This window comes from Trichoderma gamsii, assembly GCF_001481775.2.
Source record: "Trichoderma gamsii strain T6085 chromosome Unknown Scaffold_26.2, whole genome shotgun sequence".
Taxonomy (NCBI): domain Eukaryota; kingdom Fungi; phylum Ascomycota; class Sordariomycetes; order Hypocreales; family Hypocreaceae; genus Trichoderma; species Trichoderma gamsii.
Window position 1 is genome coordinate 1 of NW_020171363.1, and position 19932 is coordinate 19932.

The window sequence follows — 19932 nt, forward strand, 5'->3', positions numbered from 1 at the left end:
GGGGGGCGCTAAAGTGCGAGGCCTGAGAGATTGCGGCAGCGGGAGAGCAAAAGACGTGCAGACAGAGAGAGACAACCTAGAGTTGAGGGTTCTTGGCCGGGAATAGCGTTAAGCGAGCCAGCGATAACAGGGGAGCAGGGGAGTGACTTGCATAGACGCGGCGGTAATGCTGCGGCGACAAGTACATGCGTGACCCCCTCCATGTCCAATAGTTTGGTGATGCCTCATCTCATCTCATCTCATTCTATTGCGAACCAAGCATAATGTACTTGGAGATAGTGGCTAGCGCAGAGCTTTCATCTCATTTCACTCGTCTGCTCCAGCTAGATGATGTAGCAATGCCATTGACAACAGCACTACTGGATATCAATGCTACATGTACCCACTGGTAGTTGCTCTCATAATAGCCATCTCCATCCTCATCCTCATTCACTTCACTTTAGCAACAACAATGCTGTCAAAACAATAACAATTATCGCTATTCAGCGCCTTTCACTCTTTTAACCGCTAACAGCTTTCTCCCCACGGCTCTGCTGCTTCTTTTGGCCATCGCCACACAATAGTCCTCCAATACTCCAAACACACCCCCAGCCATCTTGACACACGCTCAAGGGGCTCATTCTGCGACGCCAAGGCCACCCTTCCGTTCCTCTCGATGTCTCTCTGCTCTTAGCCCAGCCAACCATTCACTCGTTTCCTCTTTTTCCTCTCTCTTTCTTCTCCATTCCGCTTCTTCTCTTTTTTTTTAGCCGCATCCTCTTCGCTGGCCGATCCCAATTCGCCCTTTTGACGGGCTGGGGTGGACAAACTGCACGTTTTTGGCGCTGGTCTCACTTCTCAGCGGCCTTGTCTAAGAATCAAGGGCCCTCCGCGCTTCTTTTCTTAGCTGCAGTAGATTTGCCCACTCATGCCAGTCCGTTGGCGCTTTTGGCGGTTCTCTTCTTGAATAAACGCCAGTCGTTTTTATTCTTTTGTTTCTTCTTTTTCCTGTTTTCAGGTTCGCAGCGTGCATCTTTCATCGCTGGTTCCGTCGTTCTTTTTTTCTCTTGTGTCTTTTTGCTAAGGCAGCGCCGTCGCATCTTCGCAGGCGAGGGACGACGAGTGCTTTTTTTGTCGGCAGGACCGTACAATACGCTCTCTACGGGACAATTGGATTGTTTGCCTTTTTTGTTCGAGATTGTATCTCACTTCATTCCCTCTCTTTTTTCGTCTTTTTATACGTGTCATTACTCCAAATTTCGGCTTTCCACTGCATCACGTGTGGCCATCAATCGCATAACATCAACCAAATACCGACAACATGGGCTGCCTCACTCACCGCAGCAAAGAGGTCCGGCAATACACCGACCAGAAATGGGACTACATCAACCTCGGCGACTTCAAGGCCAAGGGTTGCGGTCCCGTCTTCGCCTACATCACCCTCTGGATTGGCCTCATCATCTCACTCGCTGTCTACGGAGTCGACACCTTCACTGCCGTCCAGCTCCTCGTCTTTAATCGATGGTCGTCCGAAATCGACCCGGCCATTCCCATTGACATTTCAAGATGGATCTTCTCGGGCTGCATCATCCTGTCTTTCATCAATCTCGGCTTCGAATGGATCCGCGCTGCTCGAAAGATCAAGAGAGGCAACGTTGCTGAGGTCTATCTGGACAGCCTTGCTGTGCGCTGGGAGTCTATTCGTCTTGGCTCGGGGCAAGGGTTCAGACGATTCCTCGTCTTTTCGGAGCTCACAAAGAGTAAAAAGGGCGCCGAGTATATTGCCCTGTTTACATACTTTAGCTTTCAATGTGCGTATCAGTCATTATTTCTTGGCTGTCTCATCTCATCTTTACTGACAATCTTCACTTATACAGCATGGATTCGTGTCATCTTTTGCACTAGCCCACGTCAAGTCGTCAATGCGCTCACCCTACGATCCGTATATATGGCAAAGCTCGCTGTTTCTGAGAGCTCGGTCGAGGGTTCCCTTTCCTCTTTCTTCGACAAGATTAAGACGCTCGCGCAATCTGATTTTCGACAAGCTGCCATTCTCGGAGGCATGTGCTTTACTCTGGTCGTCTGGGTCTTTTCGGCCCTATACTTGATTTCCGCTACCCTGTTCTACGTCTTTTTCCTCTTTCACTGGATTCCTCGTGACGATGGTGGCCTCACCGGCTACTGTGAGCGAAAGGTCAACAACTCCCTGCTCAAGATTGTCACCAAGACTGTCAACAAGGCGCTTGCCAAGGGCCAAGTCGACAGGATGAAGGCAGCCATGAGCGAAAAAGGCGAAGCACATCCAGACGCCTCGCTCCCGACCTTGCCAAACCTCGGCTTCGCGGCGCCGCAGAGTGTCGGCATGAATCCACCTTTGCCGACCTACACCTCGAGTCCGGGCACCCCTGTCAACGACTTCAAGCGCCCAATGCCGCAGCGAAGTATGACGGGAGCCACCACGGCCTCGAACTACTCGGCTCGAGCTCCGTTGATCAGTTCAGCGGCCGATATGGGATACTCAAATGGAAGGTCAGCCTCGCCAGAGGACATGCTTCCCGCCATGCCACATCTTCAAAGAGCTGGAACGGGAGACTCATTCAGAACCAGTGGCGGCGGTCGACCGGACCTGAACCATATGAGGACCACCTCCAATTCCTCGTATCGCCAGCAGCCGTTCACTGAGAGCCCTATCAACATGGGTTCGGCGGCAGGATCCCCGCTGTACGCGCCATCGGCAAGGCCCATCCCGTCTCGATTCGTTGACAACTACGGCGTAAACCAGCAAATACAGGACGACAACCAATTCCGGAGAGGCCCGCCTCCAAGGGCACACACCTTTAACAACGAGGGCCGATCCAGCCCAGCGCCATCTACCGCTGGGTCGACATACTCCAGAGCACCACAGGGGCCCATGCGAAGCGCGACAAGCTCGTCAAACCAAGTGCCTCTGCGCGGAATGCGATTCTCCCCTCAGCGGCAAATGACTGAGCCAATGTCCAATCCCAATCGGCCGCCACCAGCAGACAATTCCTACCCCGGACAGCGTTTGCCGCCCAGCATCAGACCACCGGTCCGCCAAAATACCCAGGACTACTATAATGCCCCTCAGGCTCAAACGGGAGCATCCTATAGCTATGATGTTGAAGCGCAGAGCAATGGTAGATATTAGAGCTAGCCTACCTCCTAATACGTGTCCCGGCAGGTTCGGAACTTAAAAACAAACCCTTTGTCCTTATTTATTTAACTCATATAACTACTTTTATTTTGATCATGATCTACGATACACGTAAGGCGTCTGGCGAGGAAAGGATTAAGCAGGCTGCCTAGGACGGCACTCAATAACACTATATCCAAATACAGGTACCGTGGTTAATTCAAGGCGATGGGCGTTGAGGATAGATTCCATCTGTATTGTGCTCTCATCATCATCAGCATACCTGAAGATTCAAATCAAAAGATAAAAGCATCTTATCTGCCTCCCCAATAAAGACAAATACTAGGCCTAAGACATAACTGAGATGGTACATGACAATTCGCAGAAAGATTCCACATACGGACGCCAAGCACCAGGATTCCTCAGCCCTCTATGCGGGGAGATTCATTCTTCTCCAGCTTTTAAGCTTGGATCAGTAAAGTAATCAGCGCTAGCATCGACGTCACCGAATGAGGGTACCTTTAACTTGAAAATCCCTAGGGTGCATTTACGCCCGGATGATTTGTCAGTATCTCCAGACAGCGCCGCAGCGGCATCTTTTTTGGTAGGTATTGGAGTAGATGTCACGCCGCTGCTTGTCTCAATTCAGTAAACGCTGTTTTCTCTCTCTAGTAGTTGCGTTGCTTTCCAGCTGTAGTTCTCTTAATTTCGTAGCTCCTCATCTCATTTCTCTTCCTTTCCTCCTCTCTTCAAACCTCCGCTATGTTATGAAAAGGCATGCTCCTCTCCCAAATATCCTACAACCTTACACAACTGCTGTCCCTGCCAATTACTCCCCTCAGCTTCATCAGCACCAACGCCTCTATTCTCATCGACGCCGCAATGCCGTCCCTCATATCCGGCGGCTGGCACAGCGGCGAGCGCGCCATGCACCGCGAAACCCGCAATCCTCGCTTTGAAAACCCGACGTCGGACGGACTTCCCATGCCGTATGCGGTGCGGGTGATGCATTCACAGCTTCTTGCGCTCGGAACACTGGACGATGAAGGGAGGCCGTGGACGACGATTTGGGGTGGTGAGAGAGGGTTTGCGAGGCCCGTGGCGGAGGGAGTTCTGGGTATTCGAAGTGCTGTGGATAAGGAGTATGATCCTGTATATGGCGCTTTCTGGAAATCGTCCGAAAGCAAAGTGAGTAGTGAGCCGGACGAAGAGGGCATCATAAGGCCCGAGGGCGGCAAGATGATGAGCGCTTTAAGCATCGATTTAGAAACCCGCGATCGCGTCAAGCTCGCCGGCCGTCTCATTGCTGGAGGCGACATGCCAGGCCCCGACAGCGAAGTCCAGCTGGCTTTCCACATAATGGAGTCTCTCGGCAATTGTCCAAAATACATTAACAAAAAGGCCCTGGAACCGATTGTGCCTCAGCCCGAGTTGATACCTGGTGGCCCAGACGGGATTCTACCGCCAGAGGCAATCGAATTAATTGAGAAGGCAGACATGTTCTTTCTGTCGAGCACAAATGGGGATAGCATGGACACGAATCACAGAGGAGGACCGAGGGGTTTCATCAGAGTGTTGAAGAATGATGAAGGCGGAGTGGAGTTGGTGTATCCAGAATGTAAGTATCTCCATCTGTTGATTTACATCCTCGTCATACGAATCGATACTAACACGACGTCCCAGACTCTGGAAACAGATTATACCAATCCCTAGGAAATCTCAAAGTCAACCCCCTCATCGGCCTCGTCATCCCCGACTACGACACCTCCGACGCCCTCTACCTCACCGGCGAATCCACCATCCTCCTAGGCAAAGAAGCCGCCGCCCTACTCCCACGCTCCAACATGGCTGTCAAAATCACCGTCTCGGCCTCTCACCTCGTCAAGGCCAGCCTCCCCTTCCGCGGCACTCCCAACGAGCCTTCTCCCTACAACCCTCCCGTCCGATATCTCCTCTCCGAAAGAGCGCCCGCCTTGGCATCTGCAGACAGTCCAGATATCACCGCCACTCTGGTAAATCGGGAGATTCTTACTCCGACAATCGCCGTCTTCACATTCAAGCTCGAAACGACGAACCCTCGCGACATGCCTCAATGGCAAGCAGGCCACCACATCACCATGGGTTTCGAAACCGAACTTAGCAACGGCTACGCCCACATGAATGATCGTGACCCCCAATCCCTCAACGACGACTACGTCCGTACCTTCACCGTCTCCAGTCCGCCAGGCTCCCTCCCCTCAAAGGACCTCTTCCAAATAACCGCCCGCCTCCACGGCCCTGTCACGAAATTCCTCTGGCGCCACAACCCCGTGTCTCCATTAGACATCTCCGTCATGGGCTTCGGCGGTAAAGACGCCTTCCACTTACCCACAGCCACGCCTGCCGCAAAAGAACCCGTCTTCGTCGCCGGCGGCGTCGGCATCACGCCCCTCCTCGCTCAAGCCAAAGCCGTGCTCGACGCATCCGTCCCGTTGACGTTGCTATGGACGTTACGCGGCGAGGATCTTCCCCTGGCGATTCACACGTTTGACAAGAACCCCGGGTTGGCAGAAAGGAGCACCACTTTTGCGACAGGATCGCTCGCTTCAAGTGAGACTAAGAAGCTGATTGAGAAAATCAGTGAGCGGGGAGCGACGGTGGAGGAGCGACGGGTTAATACCAGGGATTTTGAAGGCGTAGTGGGAGGTGGAAAGAAATTCTATCTATGTACGGGAGCGTCACTATTGGCTACATTGAGAGGTTGGTTGGAGAGTGAGGATGTGGTTTGGGAGGACTTTGGGTACTAAAGACATATTTATGCGGTTACGAAATTGTAATGTTTCTGAAAAGCTTTGGGGAAAAATAGCATTTGCGTTATCGATACATCATTTTGAAAAGTTATATTCCTAGTCTTGAATATTATTCATCAAGCTGTTCTTTCATCTTAACGTTCAATTCTTTTCTACCACAATCTAACCGCGGCGAGGTTGCCATACTTCTTCAAGCCATGATGTACCTGGACAATCATGGCATTTCCCTGAAATTCGTCTCTCCGTGGTAGTTGATCTCGCTTAATCAAGGGAGAAGTTATCCAGCTCCAGTTTGGTTACTCAACACCCCAGCTGTAGTTCAATAAGGCAGCCAATCCACATATAAAGATACACTGTCAAAACACTTTGAAATAACACCAGTAGTAGCAGTAGTAGCAGTAGTAGCAGTAGTAGCAGTAGTAGCAGCAGTAGCAGCAGTACCCATTAGCCTACACGCACGTATGGATGCTATAGCTAGAGTGCTGGATAATAGAATTGAGACGCTAGATAACATTTCTCTTGCTCAAGCATCAGCCACGTACAAGCGTAAATTGAGGGCAGCGATCGCCGACTCTCCGGATTCGCATAGCCACAGCGCAACTCGTGGTTACGCCGACATTGAGCGAGACAAGAAGATCTCAACGCTAAGATTGGGCTATTATTATGAATAGACCCAAATGGAATAATTGTTTTTAACAAGCAGTTTGTACAATGGAGAAGAAAAGGGGCTATTCGATCTTGGAGTAGAGAAAGCGGCTAGCCTACGAGAGACATATGCGGGAGGGGCTTTGCTCATGCGAAAAGGGGCGGAGATATCTAGTAAATCCTCTTGATTATTGCATCTTGAGTTACATGTACTCTATTGGACAATTAACACCTATCTAGAGATTACGCCGTCACAAGAGCTGCCGATAATCGGGAGTATGTTACTCTAGCCAGAGATGGGCGTAAATTGCATTAATTGACATATTGCCACAGTGTCTATGAGAAATTACGGATCTTCAATGCAATCAAAAGGAGATACTGCAAAGCCTCTTCTTCATATAGCACAAAGTGAATGAACCACTAGCCCAATGGAGCAAATGGACTTCTGCTTTTCCGCTGTAGTCAATGGGACAAGTAAAATTACACCATATCTGCACACTTACTGATTTAGGGGATTCAATATCAACTGACGCGTTCATCTATGATTAAACCCATTAAATGAATTGCCACTCGCTCCTTACAGCAGCTTCTCCGTGAGCAGGAGTACCTTTTCAGGTTTGTAATACGGCTCTGACCGCCGAAAACACCTCAAGATGCACCATCGAGATTACATTTACGCGTATCATAGTTTCACGCCCTAGATAATACGGGCGGTGTCTGTTACATCCTTGTAAACCCCCATAATTCAGAGTGATATGAATGATTGATTGGGTAGCTCTTGAGTGGCCTTGATACGTATACGCGTATTTGTAAGAAATACGCGTATAAATACATCCTTCATGTACCTATACGCGTATATCGGATGTCGCATTCGTGTTCGGCAGCGCTTGTTATACGAGAGCGGCAAGACTGCCTCCAGCTGTGTAATTCATTAATCAAGTCAAGATGATAGAGATGAAATGATATTGTATTCAAGTATAAGAATCAGGAACTCTCTCTGTTTTGATCCTCATCATCTTTACGTTCCCTCTTCAAATCATCCTGTTAACCTCCCATCTTGCCCTATCTTTTGTCCTACAATCAAATCAACAATGGCCGAAACTCAAGCACTTCTTCGGGCAGACAAGTCCAAAAACAAGGCATTTGACAAAATGCTGCATCAAAGCTCGTCAAACTCTCAAGTCGCCCTCTGTGCTAAAAGCACCGAAACTCAAGCACTGCTTCCGGCTGACCAGGTCAAAAACATGGCCTTTGATAAAATCCTACACAAAAGCTCGTCAACTTCTCAAGGCGGCCTCAGTGCCATGATTAATAAAGACAACGAGGCCCACAAGGCAGCTGTTGCTGAATACTTTCAGCACTGGGATGACAAGAAAGCTGAAGACGAGACCGAAGAGGTTCGACAATCACGAGTTGCCGACTATGCAAGCCTAACTAGACAGTACGAAGACCCTTTTCTGTGCTCTTTTCCTCATTAAAAACGATTGTTGCTAACTCGGGATGTACCAAACAGGTATTACAACTTGGCGACCGATCTTTATGAATATGGCTGGGGCGAGGCATTCCACTTTTGCAGATTTGCGTATGGAGAGAGATTCGGCCAGGCCGTGGCTCGACACGAACACTTTTTAGCAAGCACCATTGGCATCAAGCCTGGCATGAGGGTGTTGGATGTTGGCTGTGGCGTTGGAGGTCCAGCACGAGAAATCGTCAAGTTTACTGGAGCCCACGTCACCGGTTTGAATATCAATAACTACCAAATCAGCCGAGCTAAGCAATACGCGGTCAAGGAAAAGCTTACTCACAAGCTTGATTTCGTTCAGGGAGACTTCATGGTAAGTGTATTCCCTTCTACGCCAGCAAAAAAAAAAAAAAAAAAACCAGCTACAGATGATTAACACGCTTTGTACTTTGCAGAACCTACCCTTCCCCGATAACTCGTTCGATGCCGTATACGTAATCGAAGCCACAGTCCACGCACCGAACCTCGAAAGCGCATACAGAGAAATCTTCCGCGTCCTCAAACCAGGCGGCGTATTTGGCGTCTACGAATGGTTCATGACAGATGCCTATAACAATGACGATCTAACTCATCGTCAAATCCGTCTCGATATCGAGGAGGGCGATGGTATTGCCCAAATGCTCAAAGTCGAAGACGGCCTTGCCGCAATCCAAGGCGCAGGTTTCACTCTCGAAACCCACTACGACCTCGCAGAGGATTACGCAAACGAGACCAGCGTTGCTCCGTGGTACTGGCCTCTGGGCACTGACCTTCGCTACGCGCAGACGCTGGCGGATGTGTTTACAGTCTTGAGGATGAATCGCTTCGGCAGAGAGATATCACACGCTTTCATCTCGATTTTGGAGCTGCTGAGAATTGCTCCGTCTGGTACGAGGAAGACTGCTCAGAGTCTTGGAAAGGCGGCAGATGCACTTGTCGAAGGAGGGAAGAAGAAGCTGTTTACGCCAATGTATCTGATGGTGGGCCGCAAGCCAGAGGATTACTAAAGGCGTTGGCCAGAAGCACGAGGTTAAGTAGGGCTATAAACTGATGCGGCAGGCACAAATATATATCTAATAATATGACTTCCACAAATAAACATATTTTCTTTTCAAAACCAGACAATTACTCCCTTGATTACTCTTTGTGCTTTACTTGGTGAGGCTTACGGGGACTTATGCCTGTCCAATGAGATCATTTGAAAGCGGCTTACATCGATGCAAGCTACAGTACACCGCCCCCTCACCCCTGAAGCGGGACCTTGCATCTTTGTTTTTTCCACTGTCGGATATCTCTTATCTTCAATTGAACATAATTAGAGCTATGCGTCTACTCAAAACCGACACGATTGAGCTTCAAACGTTCGAATACGGCGATGTGCCCCCGTACGCTATCTTATCACATAGATGGGGTAGAGAGGAATTAACCTACCAGGACTTGGAAGCGAAGACAGAGGCAAAAGAGAGGAAAGAAGGGTTCAAAAAAGTGAGACAATGCTGTTCCAAAGCCAAAGCTGACGGATTCGACTATGTCTGGATCGACACTGTTTGTATAAACAAGGAAAGTTCAAGTGAACTGTCAGAAGCAATCAACTCCATGTTTAATTGGTACCATCAGGCCGAGAGATGCTATGCCCATCTTGCAGATGTGCCATCAAAATCCACCTTTAAGGACAGCGAGTGGTTTACAAGAGGCTGGACCCTGCAAGAGTTGCTCGCCCCATCAGACATTCATTTTGTAGATGAGAACTGGGACTATATCGGAACTAAGACGAGCCGGCAACAGGATATATCAAACTGCACTGGCATACCTGTCAAAATCCTCTGCGGCGATGATGATCTTGACACAGCTAGTGTTGCACAAAGAATGTCATGGGCTTCGAAAAGAAAAACGCAACGACTTGAAGACCGTGCTTATTGTTTGATGGGAACATTTGGTATTCATATGCCACTAATATATGGGGAAGGCGAGCAAGCTTTTTTAAGACTGCAGGAAGAAATCATGAGGATATCCCACGATGATAGTCTCTTTGCGTGGAAATCCTCAGACTCTCGTGGTGGGTTGCTGGCTACCTCCCCCGAAGCTTTTAAAGAATCTGGAGATGTAGTCCAATTCAATCCTTTCAACGATCACAATACCGCTTTCACTATAAATAGTAGAGGAATCCACTTGAAAGTTCGCTTTATCGGGGTAGGCCCCCAGAGATTGGGTCTCGCAATTCTTCACTGCAAAAGGAAGAGTGAGGATAAGCCGGTTGCCATTTATGCAAGAGATTTGTTTGGCACAATGGAGACATTTGAAAGGGTCATGAGCGACAAACTCGAGGAATTTGATCGAAGAAAACACAGGCCCTCGCAATATCCGATGAGAACAATATGTATTCAATCAGGAAGAACAACACCCGTACTGAAATCGAGCAATTTGAAGAAACGGAAACGTGACGACAATACACTATACGAAGTCTACGACGATAACTTGTTGCAAAGTTTGATGCACTTTGACCGGGTAGAAGCGGTGTCAACAACAGCAAGCTCGTCGTCGCAGGATCATATGTGGCTGCTGCTAACACGAGACAATGTCGAGGTGAACAGGGGCGATGACTTTGACTGGACGCCATTGCATCACGCAGTCAGTAGATGTAAGAAGGCAACGGTGGAGATGTTGCTCGCTCGGGGTGCCAATATCAACCAATTCAATGCTGTTGGCGAGACTCCGATATGTCTAGCCGCTAAAGATGGATATGAGGACATTTTTAAGCTGCTGATAGATGCGGGTGCGTCGATTAACCCAGCAAGGCCAGAACACAAGATGCCGCTGTCATTCGCCATTGAAAGCAGACACAAGAACATTGTTAAGCTGCTGCTAGAAAATGGGGCCAAAGTTGATGAAAAAGACGGAAGCACTGGTAAAACGCCTCTGTTGTTAGCCGCTTCTATTGAAGACCAAAGCATTCTCAGATTGATATTGGAACACAAAGCCGAAGTTCATGCAAATGACTATAAAATTATCGAATCGCCATTTTTATCAGCCATAATGGAGGGAGACACAGAGTACGTTCAATCCTGCTTGAAGCAGCAACTCAGGCTTTATCGGGGAGCCATCGATTACTATACCGTCACGCCGCTATCATTAGCCGTTTTAAATGGACATCGAGATATCGTCAGATCGTTGCTTGAAAATGGGGCCCAAGCGAGCGAAGTATATTATGGTCTATCCTTGCTGTCATTGGCTATTTCGAAAGGTCATTATGACACTGTCGAGGTGCTCTTACGAAATGGAGCCAAAGCCGATGCAAGGTCTAAATGCACTGGTAGAATGCCATTATCGCTGGCTATCTTAAACGGACACCGAGACATTATTAAGCTTTTGCTCAAATATGGAGCTAAGGCCGATAGAAAAGACGAAGGCGGTGGAACGCCTCTGTCCTTGGCCGTTGTCCAAGGGCAGGAAGAAATCGTTGCGCTATTAACTGAAAGTGGCCCTGACGTTAATTTGAAAGACCGATATGGCTTTATACCGCTACAAAGGGCTGCATCAATTGGACATGAAGGTATTACGATGTTATTACTCGCAGCTGGGGCCCAAATTAACGCACCGGATAATCTTGGTAGAACGCCGCTTATGTTGGCCGTAGCTGGCGGGTATGACAATATTGTCATCTTGCTGTTGAAGTGGGGAGCACATGTTAACGTCCAAGATGAAGGGGGTGAGACCGCTCTTTCTATGGCTATCTCAGAGGAACACGAAGCTATTGTTAAGCTGCTATTGGAGAATGGGGCTGATCTTGGCTTGAAATATGGCGAAGGCCAAACACCACTTATGTTGGCCAAGGAGAATGGGCAGGGTGGCATTATTCAATTGATACAGGAAGCGGAGAAGGCCATTGCAAACACGATGTGTAGATACTGATATCGATAGATGTCACTCAACAATTTAACAATAGCCTGAAGTAAATAGACGCTATTATCATAAACTGTAAGCGACACTTTTTGGAGATGCTGATGAGATAAGTGATTGATGGCATTTACATGGTGTAAAAAGGGGCTTAGATAGTAAGAACTTGGAAAAGGACTCGTCTATACCATCTATTCGAATGGCGGAATGTATAAAGCAATCAGAATAGTAGTACGCAGCTTCGCGTGATGACCCAGCGTCTCCTTCTTATGCAGGTCATCTTGGTTCCGGCATGCCTCCGTAAGCAGCTGCATGAGCCTCATGCTATACCGTTAAACCAAACAGGGCAGAATATGAAGTCGATAACCGGAGTTGTAGCAATTACTGTAACAAAACCAGCGGCTTATGAAGCATCCATATGTCATAGTCTACCAAGTTGTAGTACAATACCCAGTAGAAATAAATTTAGCGACTACAAGGTCTGGTTCTGCTGAACTTGAGGATAGCGCAAAGCTTTATATATGCTGTATTAAATAAATAAATAAATGTACAACGCTAAGCTTCAAGAAGCTATCAAGTATATGTTCCGCTAGTACTAAAGTTGCTAAATACCATGTTTATCTCGCAGATGTCTAAAATTCTAGAAAAGCAGATGTTTCATGCGTGGAACGTAGATATCAGCCGTATTACGAATGGTGAAACAAAGCGGGCTGTGGGATATATAAGAAAAGGGGAGCCCCCCAAATTACAAGCCTCGAGCATCCAAGAAGCCCAACATAACCTCATAGCCGGCAGAAGCATTCTTCGACATTGTGGAGGCATGACCCGTGTTCGGCTGCAGGTAATAGGTAAGGTCGTTTGCGGCTACGCCTGGGTAAAGCTGGCGAGCAAAGTCCTCGCTATAGATCCCGTTGCAATTGCCATTGCAGACGAAGTTGTCAAACTCGCCAATGAAAAACTGTGAGAGAAAAAATTAGTTAATCGTCTAGATCTTATCTAAGCAATTTGGAGATCTCCAAACTCACCATCAACGGGCCTTTGTAACCGGGAGCGGGTGCGAGCGGGTTGCCCTCTTCAGAAGAGTACTCGCCCACGGCCTCGGGCTGCTTGATGCTGTTTGCGTAGGTAAGCAGCGCCGGGTCCAGGGAGGCCTTTTGGAAAAACAGCTTCTGGAGAGTTGCTTCATTATCCAAGACGAAGTAGCCCGAGCCGTATTCGGAGAAGCGGGCGGGATCGCTCTCCTTGGCGAAATCGTGGTTGTAGTTCAAGGCGTTGAGCGGATCGGTGGCCTCGATGCTGTTGGGGTAAAGAGCGGTAAAGATGGCGCCGTCGATGATGTCGGGGTAGTTGATGAGCATGAGCGAGTTTACATAAGAGCCGTACGAGTGGCCGATATGAACAATCTTGGTAGGCGTAAAGTCGAACGCAGCGCTTGCGTTGCTGGTGGCCTTGGAGGAGCTGATTAGCTTTCCGCCGCGGGCAATCTTGGTCAGCCCGGCCAAGATCTCGATTTCCACTGGAATCTGAACTTCATCATAAGCGTTTGGCTTATCAGATGCACCGGTGCCGAGACGGTCGTAAGAGAGGACGGAGTAGCCCTTGTTGATGGCGGCATCAACGTAGGAGTACTGTTGAGGATCAATCTGCACGTCAAAGTATCTAAATCAAAGACTTATCAGCAATCCGTCATATTTGGCTTTCAACCATAGGATTCATCACTAACTCTTTGCCAAACCCAAGGCCAGGGGTTGCAATCTGCAAAATGCCGGCTTTACTGGTCTTCTGCGACGGCACGCACAACTGTGCGCCGATGTTGTATGTTTTGTTGATCTTGACGGGTCCAGTAATGCGAGCAGTCCAGTTGGAGCTGCTCCAAGTGGTAATGTTCACGGTCCAGTCTATGGCGTCGATGTTGCTGTCAACAGGGGGTTGGTCATAGTGGTAGTTGGTGGCCGCCACAGAGACGGGGATCTGGAGTTGGACGCATTGCTTGGTGGCCGCGACTGTATCAGAGGCTGTAGGGGCGCTCAGTGCAGTGGAAGCAAGAGTCAGAGCTCCAAGTGAAACGAGAGGGAGAAGGCCACTCATTGTGTCTTGTTTTGCCGCGAGTTAATAGTAGAGAGTATATCAAGGTCGAATGCTTTCAATGCTCTCTGTGCTGATGGCTGATGGGATATCCATTCCTCTTTGGTGGCAAGACCTCCTTCTTATACTTGTTCCAATACCGCGAATTGCTTCTTTTGTCTATTTGATTTTCAGTTTATTTGATTCATCATCACCCCATTCAGTGCGCTTTGTGCGTATACCGGCAGCGTTGGGCGTATACTCCTGGCGTTGGGCGTATAGACCTGGCAGCGATGTGCGTATTCCTACATTTGGCATCTCCACATACTCTTTCGAGGGTTGACGAGCTCACGTAAGATGCTAAATATCTGTCACATAGCAACTACTCATCAGTAGCTATAGGGGTTACACGGCTGAATGATGAACGTTTCCATGTCTAAACTTAGGGATTCAAGGCTGAGCAAGAATTAACAGGATTAAGGCGTCTATGGCCCCGCTTATAACCGCAGCTTGAATCTACGGGGCTTGAAGTTGAGAGAAGCTAGATTCGATTCAGGATGTGGCTGAGCCTAGATTTCAAATAGAATTGAAAATGTTACGAGCAAAGCAGAATCATAGATAAAATTCTTAGACGATACCTATGCAGGCTTGTGTATAAATGGGGCGCTGTTCTGCATCATAGCGCAGTGTATCTACACCTGAAGAGTGTAAGCCAAGAGAGCGCACGTTAAGTATAAGCATCCTTACAATGAGCATATAAATCTTTACTTCTCGCGGTCTTTGCAAGTTAATTTTCCATCTCAAGATTCTAGAATTAGAGAAGTAGAGCAAGTACACATGGAATATTTTCAATTTTTCTGGTAGATTAAGACTCATTGTAAGTCGATCAAAGGTGCATGTATGCGCATAGCTTAGAGGAACTCTTACATAGTAAGTTGCACCAGCCACTACGAGGAACAAACACACAAAGCCATGCTTCAAATATTCTCATCCCCCAGACCGACAATCAAGAAGCCAATTGTCTTGTATGAATTTTCCGCCCAATAGTTTTCTCTTTTAATATCCTAAATCCGTCTCTGAAGCGCGAGAGGATCCAATTCTTCTGCTCTATTGCCGCTTTACCGAGAACCTGTCAAGTAATCAACTTCCCATACTGTTGAAATAGTTCTAGCGCATCCGTATGCCCCTCTCGGATTGGATGACTAAGGTGGATGCATGAGGGGCAGCTGCGAACTGGAGCTCTGACGTCGGAGACTGGCTCAAGATTAGCCGAGCTGCCTCAGTATAAAAGCAAAACAAAAATCTCACAGCGAGTCATCTTGTTTTGTTCAACTTCTATTGTCGTTGTTATACAAGCATCACGAGTCGAGCATTCAGCTTCTCCAATACTCAAAGGACCTGCATCTCCTTCACAAGGAGAGCATTTTCCCGCCTTCATCATTCTCTGCAGGGCCTTGCACCAGCTACCCCGCCATCAGTATTTGCGAGGGGCAAAAAGCGTGCACAGTTCTTTTCGTGTAAGACAGCAATTCAGCTTCGCTACCATGGCTGCCAAAACGGATCTCAATACCTACAAGTTCAATCACTCGATGTATGCTTCAATTATCCTGCGTGTATATCGTGTCTCTTTCTCTTACTAATGAAGGAATCAAAAGGATTCGAGTCAAGGACCCAAAGGAGTCTGGTAAGTCTGCTTTCCGCATTGTATCATACATGTCATATCACGTCGCAGAGTGGCAAAACATATGCTTACTTTCCCTTCAGTCAAGTTTTACGAGTTCCTTGGAATGAGCGTAGTCCGCAAGCTTGAATTCCCTGAAGCCAAGTTTGATCTCTACTTCCTGGCCTACAATAACAAGGGTGCTGTTTCGTTTGGAAACTCCGGCATTGACCGCGAGGGCGTCATCGAACTTACTCACAACTACGGCACTGAGAATGACCCTACCTACACTATCAACAATGGAAACAAAGACCCTCACCGAGGATTTGGCCACACTTGCATCTCCGTCGACAACCTCCAGGCCGCTTGCCAGCGCATCGAGGATGCTGGATACAAGTTCCAGAAAAAGCTTACCGACGGGCGTATGAAGCACATTGCATTTGCCTTGGACCCTGATGGATACTGGGTTGAGATTATTGGCCAGAAGCCGATTGAAGAGACTGCTAACATCAAAGAAACTGATACTACAACCTACCGCATGGTGAGAAGCGACTGTCCTCAGCTCACGGGAATTCAGTTACTGACTCTTCTGGTTATCAGAACCACACCATGATCCGTGTCAAGGATCCCCAAAAGTCTCTCAAATTCTACCAAGATGTTCTAGGCATGTCTCTTTTCAGGACCAACGAATCTCCCGACTCGGGTTTCAACCTCTACTTCCTCGGCTACCCTGGCACCCAGGGTGTCCCTCAAGATGGCCGAACAAGCGACCGCGAAGGCTTGCTGGAGTTGACTTGGAATTACGGTACCGAGAAGGATGAGAACTTTTCCTACCACAATGGCAACGACCAGCCTCAAGGCTTTGGTCACATCTGTGAGCATTTCTCATTTGAATGAGTTGCTGTAAAAATTTCAATCTAACACAAAAGTTATAGGCGTTTCTGTTGACGACTTGGACGCTGCTTGCCAGCGATTCGAGGACCTCAAGTGCAACTGGAAGAAGAGGCTGACGGATGGCCGCATGCGCAATGTTGCATTCTTGCTGGACCCCGACGGTTACTGGATTGAGATTGTGCAGAACGACAAGTACAGCGACAAGAATGTTGTCTAAGTCAAATGTCAACTTTCTGCCAGCAGTATATAGTTGTATCATGAGGAAAAGTACATGTAGCTTGCAACAAGATTGTAACAAGATTTTGGCCCTTGTCAACCCAATTAAGCATACTAAGCAAGCGATGAAACAAGTCCATCTGCGTAGCGCATCAATAGCCCAGTTCATGGATGCAGCTCCTTCAGCTTATGCACGGCCCACTGAGGCTAAATGCTGGGATGCCTGCCTAAGCCGTGGGCGTCGCGTGTTCTGGCGATCAACAGAGCGAATTCGCTTTAAATTTAGATTTCTTCATTTGTAACAATATTCCTCAAATGCTATTACTAAACACCAAATCTCAAGACCTCGAGGTCTTTGCTACCAATGAAGAGGTTCGATATGCCATCTTATCTCACACATGGGGCAGGGATGAAGTAACGCTAGCGGACCTCCTGGCCAAGGAAAAGACGACGGACTCTGAAGGCTGGGACAAGATACGCCGGAGCTGTGAAGTAGCAGCTCGTCTGGGCTTCGATTACATTTGGATAGATACTTGCTGTATCGACAAAAAAAGCAGTTCAGAACTGTCTGAGGCCATCAACTCCATGTTTCAATGGTACGAAAAGGCCGGAGTCTGCATCGCATATCTCGAGGACGTCTCATCAGTAGATGACCCAACTAAAGACGGCTCTCAGTTTGCCCAATGCCGCTGGTTTAGCAGAGGCTGGACCTTGCAAGAGCTGATTGCTCCCCCCGAGGTGCACTTTTACTCTCAAGAATGGGAGCTCATCGGCACTAGAACGTCTCTCCAGGAAGCCATCACGAGAGTGTCCTTGATCCCGGCCGTGATTCTGCACACCAGCGGCCAGCAACAGAGCTTGGATGACTTTTCCATTGCAGAAAAGATGAGCTGGGCGGCTAATCGCCAGACCACCCGGCCAGAAGACATGGCATACTGCTTGCTCGGGCTATTCGACATTAACATGCCTTTGCTGTATGGAGAGGGCCGTGTCAAGGCTTTCAAGCGGCTGCAGGAGGAGATTATCAAGTCTACGAATGATGACTCTATTTACGCTTGGAGATATCCTGAGGAATTATCCAAGAGACAGCACTTCTGGGGTCTCTTGGCAGAGAGTCCTGCAGCGTTTGGACATCAAGGCGGTGACTATGTGATCAAAAGAGCAAGGTGTGGATTTTATTACTGTTATATGAAGCTCACAGCTAATGACTTCCTTTTCACGTACTCAGATACCTCACACGGAGCTCAAACTATGTAGCTGCAGTTTCTAGCCGCGGTCTAGACGTTGAACTCGCTCTAACACCTCACCCTCGAGATGAATCTGGCACAATCTTCATCGCAGTGCTAGACTGCGACATGGGCCGAGATGAAGTCTCGCATGAGCTGACACCAGCCATTATCCTCCAAAAGACGCAGTGGCACAACGATACAGAATTCGTCCGCATACGAACAGACCATTTGCTAATGGTATCAATGAACCGCATGAAGGTCGCCAAAGATCTCAGACGCTATCGCCTGGGCTACGATCGCCTTTCAGAAGCTCAGCCTCGACCGATATTCGTCCCGCATAATTTATCCACGCGGCGATCCCCCCGGGGCATCTTGTTCCATCCCGAAGTGGTACCCTTAAATCATGATAAGCCCTTTATGATCGGCGTGCTCTCCAATGATGCCGACTGGCTCTTCGATGAGCCCACAAGTGCCTCAGCAAACACCTTCCCAGGAAGCCTAAACCGACGAGGCTCGGCCCTTGAAGAAACACCATCCGACGCAAGCGGAACATTTGTACTTAGCTTTGACCCCGATTCCGACCTGGGAGCCACTGAGCCTACACAGCCGACCAAACTCGGCTTCTTGGAGCTCGAGATCAAGCAATATGGCGGATGGAACAGCTGGCGCACGTGTCTCGTGATAGGCCTGGAGCCTCACCCTCCCAATCCCTTGGGCACACCTTCATTGTACACAGTGCCATGGTATGCGTTTGTGAAAAAGGACAAGGTTGCGGCGGGACAGTTTGACGATGTGCTGGCGAGGGAAGACAGAGTGATGGAGCATAAGCTGCTGAATGAGGTGCTGCGAGTTGAGTTTGACCTAGAAAGCCGGCACTCGAGATTGCATTATAACGTAATTTTGAAGCTGAGAGAGGCGATTAAGGAATCAAGGAGATGATAGTTCTGAGAAAAGCTCATGGCCTTATTAGACGTACACGCGCATCTTCAAACTCTGGATATCAGAATAAAGAGCTACAAACTAATTTTATACAAAGATGATAGAGGCATGCATTATAACTCGTCGGGAACTCCCAAAATAGTCATCTCCAACCGCGTCAAAATCTCCTCCGGCACATCCAGCGGCTTCTCCTCCGGTACCAGGCCCCTTTTCACCAACTCATCCGTCGAAACATCCGGCTCCTCTTCCAGCGCCTTCTTCAGCTCTCTCGCCCTCTCCGTGACATCCTCAATCGAAACAATCCACTCATCCGCCCACTTCGTGCTCAGCGTCCCCGGAATGCCAATCTGGATACTCCTATACGGTAGCCCCTCCAGCTTCGCATTCCGCTCCGGGTCCCACTGGACTCTCACATCCATTGGCCTCTCGTGAGCCACCGTCTTGTTGGTGCTTTCTTTATCCACGTGGGCATGCGGAGACGGATGGGTAGACAGGACGGCCTGTTCCAAGAGGCCGAAGAAGTCCTGCTTCTTCATCTTGAGGGCGAGAATGCGGCTCTGGCCGGCGTCTTTGTAGGAGTATCCGGAGCGGTACATCATCCAGCACCAGCTTGGTTTAATCCAGGTCATGCGCCCGGGGCTGAAGTCGGGGGATGCATTGAGTTTCTGGGCCTTGATGGCGGCGTCGGCAATGGAGGTTTTGTAGGCTTGGTAGACGATGATGTGTTGATCGTCGTAGGAGGCGCGGATTTGGCGGTAGGGGATTTCGGTGGGATGAGACATGGCTGTATTGTCAAGGTTCAATTAACTACGCATATGATCGTTGTGTTTCAATCATAGAGTACTATAGTAGAATTGATTGGTATCAACTGAAAATAGTGAGATGCTCTCATTTGTTGATAATATAGGAATAATATATAGATCGGTTAATACAGTGCCAGATGCGGAGCTGCGGCTGATGACTCTGCC

General features: G+C 48.6%; 8 protein-coding genes across 8 annotated transcripts; 6 read left to right on the plus strand and 2 right to left on the minus strand.

Moving 5' to 3' along the window:
• Window positions 1–1300: 1300 nt before the first annotated feature.
• TGAM01_v207151 (hypothetical protein) lies at window positions 1301–3148 on the plus strand (the record flags this gene model as incomplete). The annotated part of the gene is made up of 2 exons (XM_018803782.1): window positions 1301–1790; window positions 1857–3148. The coding sequence occupies 2 exons, from the start codon at window positions 1301–1303 to the stop codon at window positions 3146–3148; spliced, it is 1782 nt and encodes a 593-aa protein (XP_018663155.1).
• Window positions 3149–4015: 867 nt separating this feature from the next.
• Window positions 4016–5919, plus strand: TGAM01_v207152 (hypothetical protein; the record flags this gene model as incomplete). Its single annotated transcript, XM_018803781.2, has 2 exons — window positions 4016–4751; window positions 4817–5919. The coding sequence occupies 2 exons, from the start codon at window positions 4016–4018 to the stop codon at window positions 5917–5919; spliced, it is 1839 nt and encodes a 612-aa protein (XP_018663154.2).
• A 1739-nt stretch (window positions 5920–7658) lies between these two features.
• TGAM01_v207153 (sterol 24-C-methyltransferase) lies at window positions 7659–9075 on the plus strand (the record flags this gene model as incomplete). Its single annotated transcript, XM_018803780.1, has 3 exons — window positions 7659–8008; window positions 8081–8402; window positions 8485–9075. 3 exons carry the CDS (start codon window positions 7659–7661, stop codon window positions 9073–9075), a joined length of 1263 nt encoding a protein of 420 aa, XP_018663153.1.
• Window positions 9076–9391: 316 nt separating this feature from the next.
• TGAM01_v207154 (hypothetical protein) lies at window positions 9392–11977 on the plus strand (the record flags this gene model as incomplete). The annotated part of the gene is made up of 1 exon (XM_018803779.2): window positions 9392–11977. The coding sequence occupies one exon, from the start codon at window positions 9392–9394 to the stop codon at window positions 11975–11977; it is 2586 nt and encodes an 861-aa protein (XP_018663152.2).
• A 730-nt stretch (window positions 11978–12707) lies between these two features.
• TGAM01_v207155 (hypothetical protein) lies at window positions 12708–14050 on the minus strand (the record flags this gene model as incomplete). Its single annotated transcript, XM_018803778.1, has 3 exons — window positions 12708–12920; window positions 12988–13621; window positions 13686–14050. The coding sequence occupies 3 exons, from the start codon at window positions 14048–14050 to the stop codon at window positions 12708–12710; spliced, it is 1212 nt and encodes a 403-aa protein (XP_018663151.1).
• A 1520-nt stretch (window positions 14051–15570) lies between these two features.
• Window positions 15571–16797, plus strand: TGAM01_v207156 (lactoylglutathione lyase; the record flags this gene model as incomplete). Its single annotated transcript, XM_018803777.1, has 5 exons — window positions 15571–15617; window positions 15682–15710; window positions 15791–16227; window positions 16287–16560; window positions 16622–16797. 5 exons carry the CDS (start codon window positions 15571–15573, stop codon window positions 16795–16797), a joined length of 963 nt encoding a protein of 320 aa, XP_018663150.1.
• A 314-nt stretch (window positions 16798–17111) lies between these two features.
• TGAM01_v207157 (hypothetical protein) lies at window positions 17112–18964 on the plus strand (the record flags this gene model as incomplete). The annotated part of the gene is made up of 2 exons (XM_018803776.1): window positions 17112–17962; window positions 18025–18964. The coding sequence occupies 2 exons, from the start codon at window positions 17112–17114 to the stop codon at window positions 18962–18964; spliced, it is 1791 nt and encodes a 596-aa protein (XP_018663149.1).
• Window positions 18965–19077: 113 nt separating this feature from the next.
• On the minus strand, window positions 19078–19746 carry TGAM01_v207158 (hypothetical protein; the record flags this gene model as incomplete). Its single annotated transcript, XM_018803775.1, has 1 exon — window positions 19078–19746. One exon carries the CDS (start codon window positions 19744–19746, stop codon window positions 19078–19080), a length of 669 nt encoding a protein of 222 aa, XP_018663148.1.
• Between the last annotated feature and the right edge of the window lie 186 nt (window positions 19747–19932).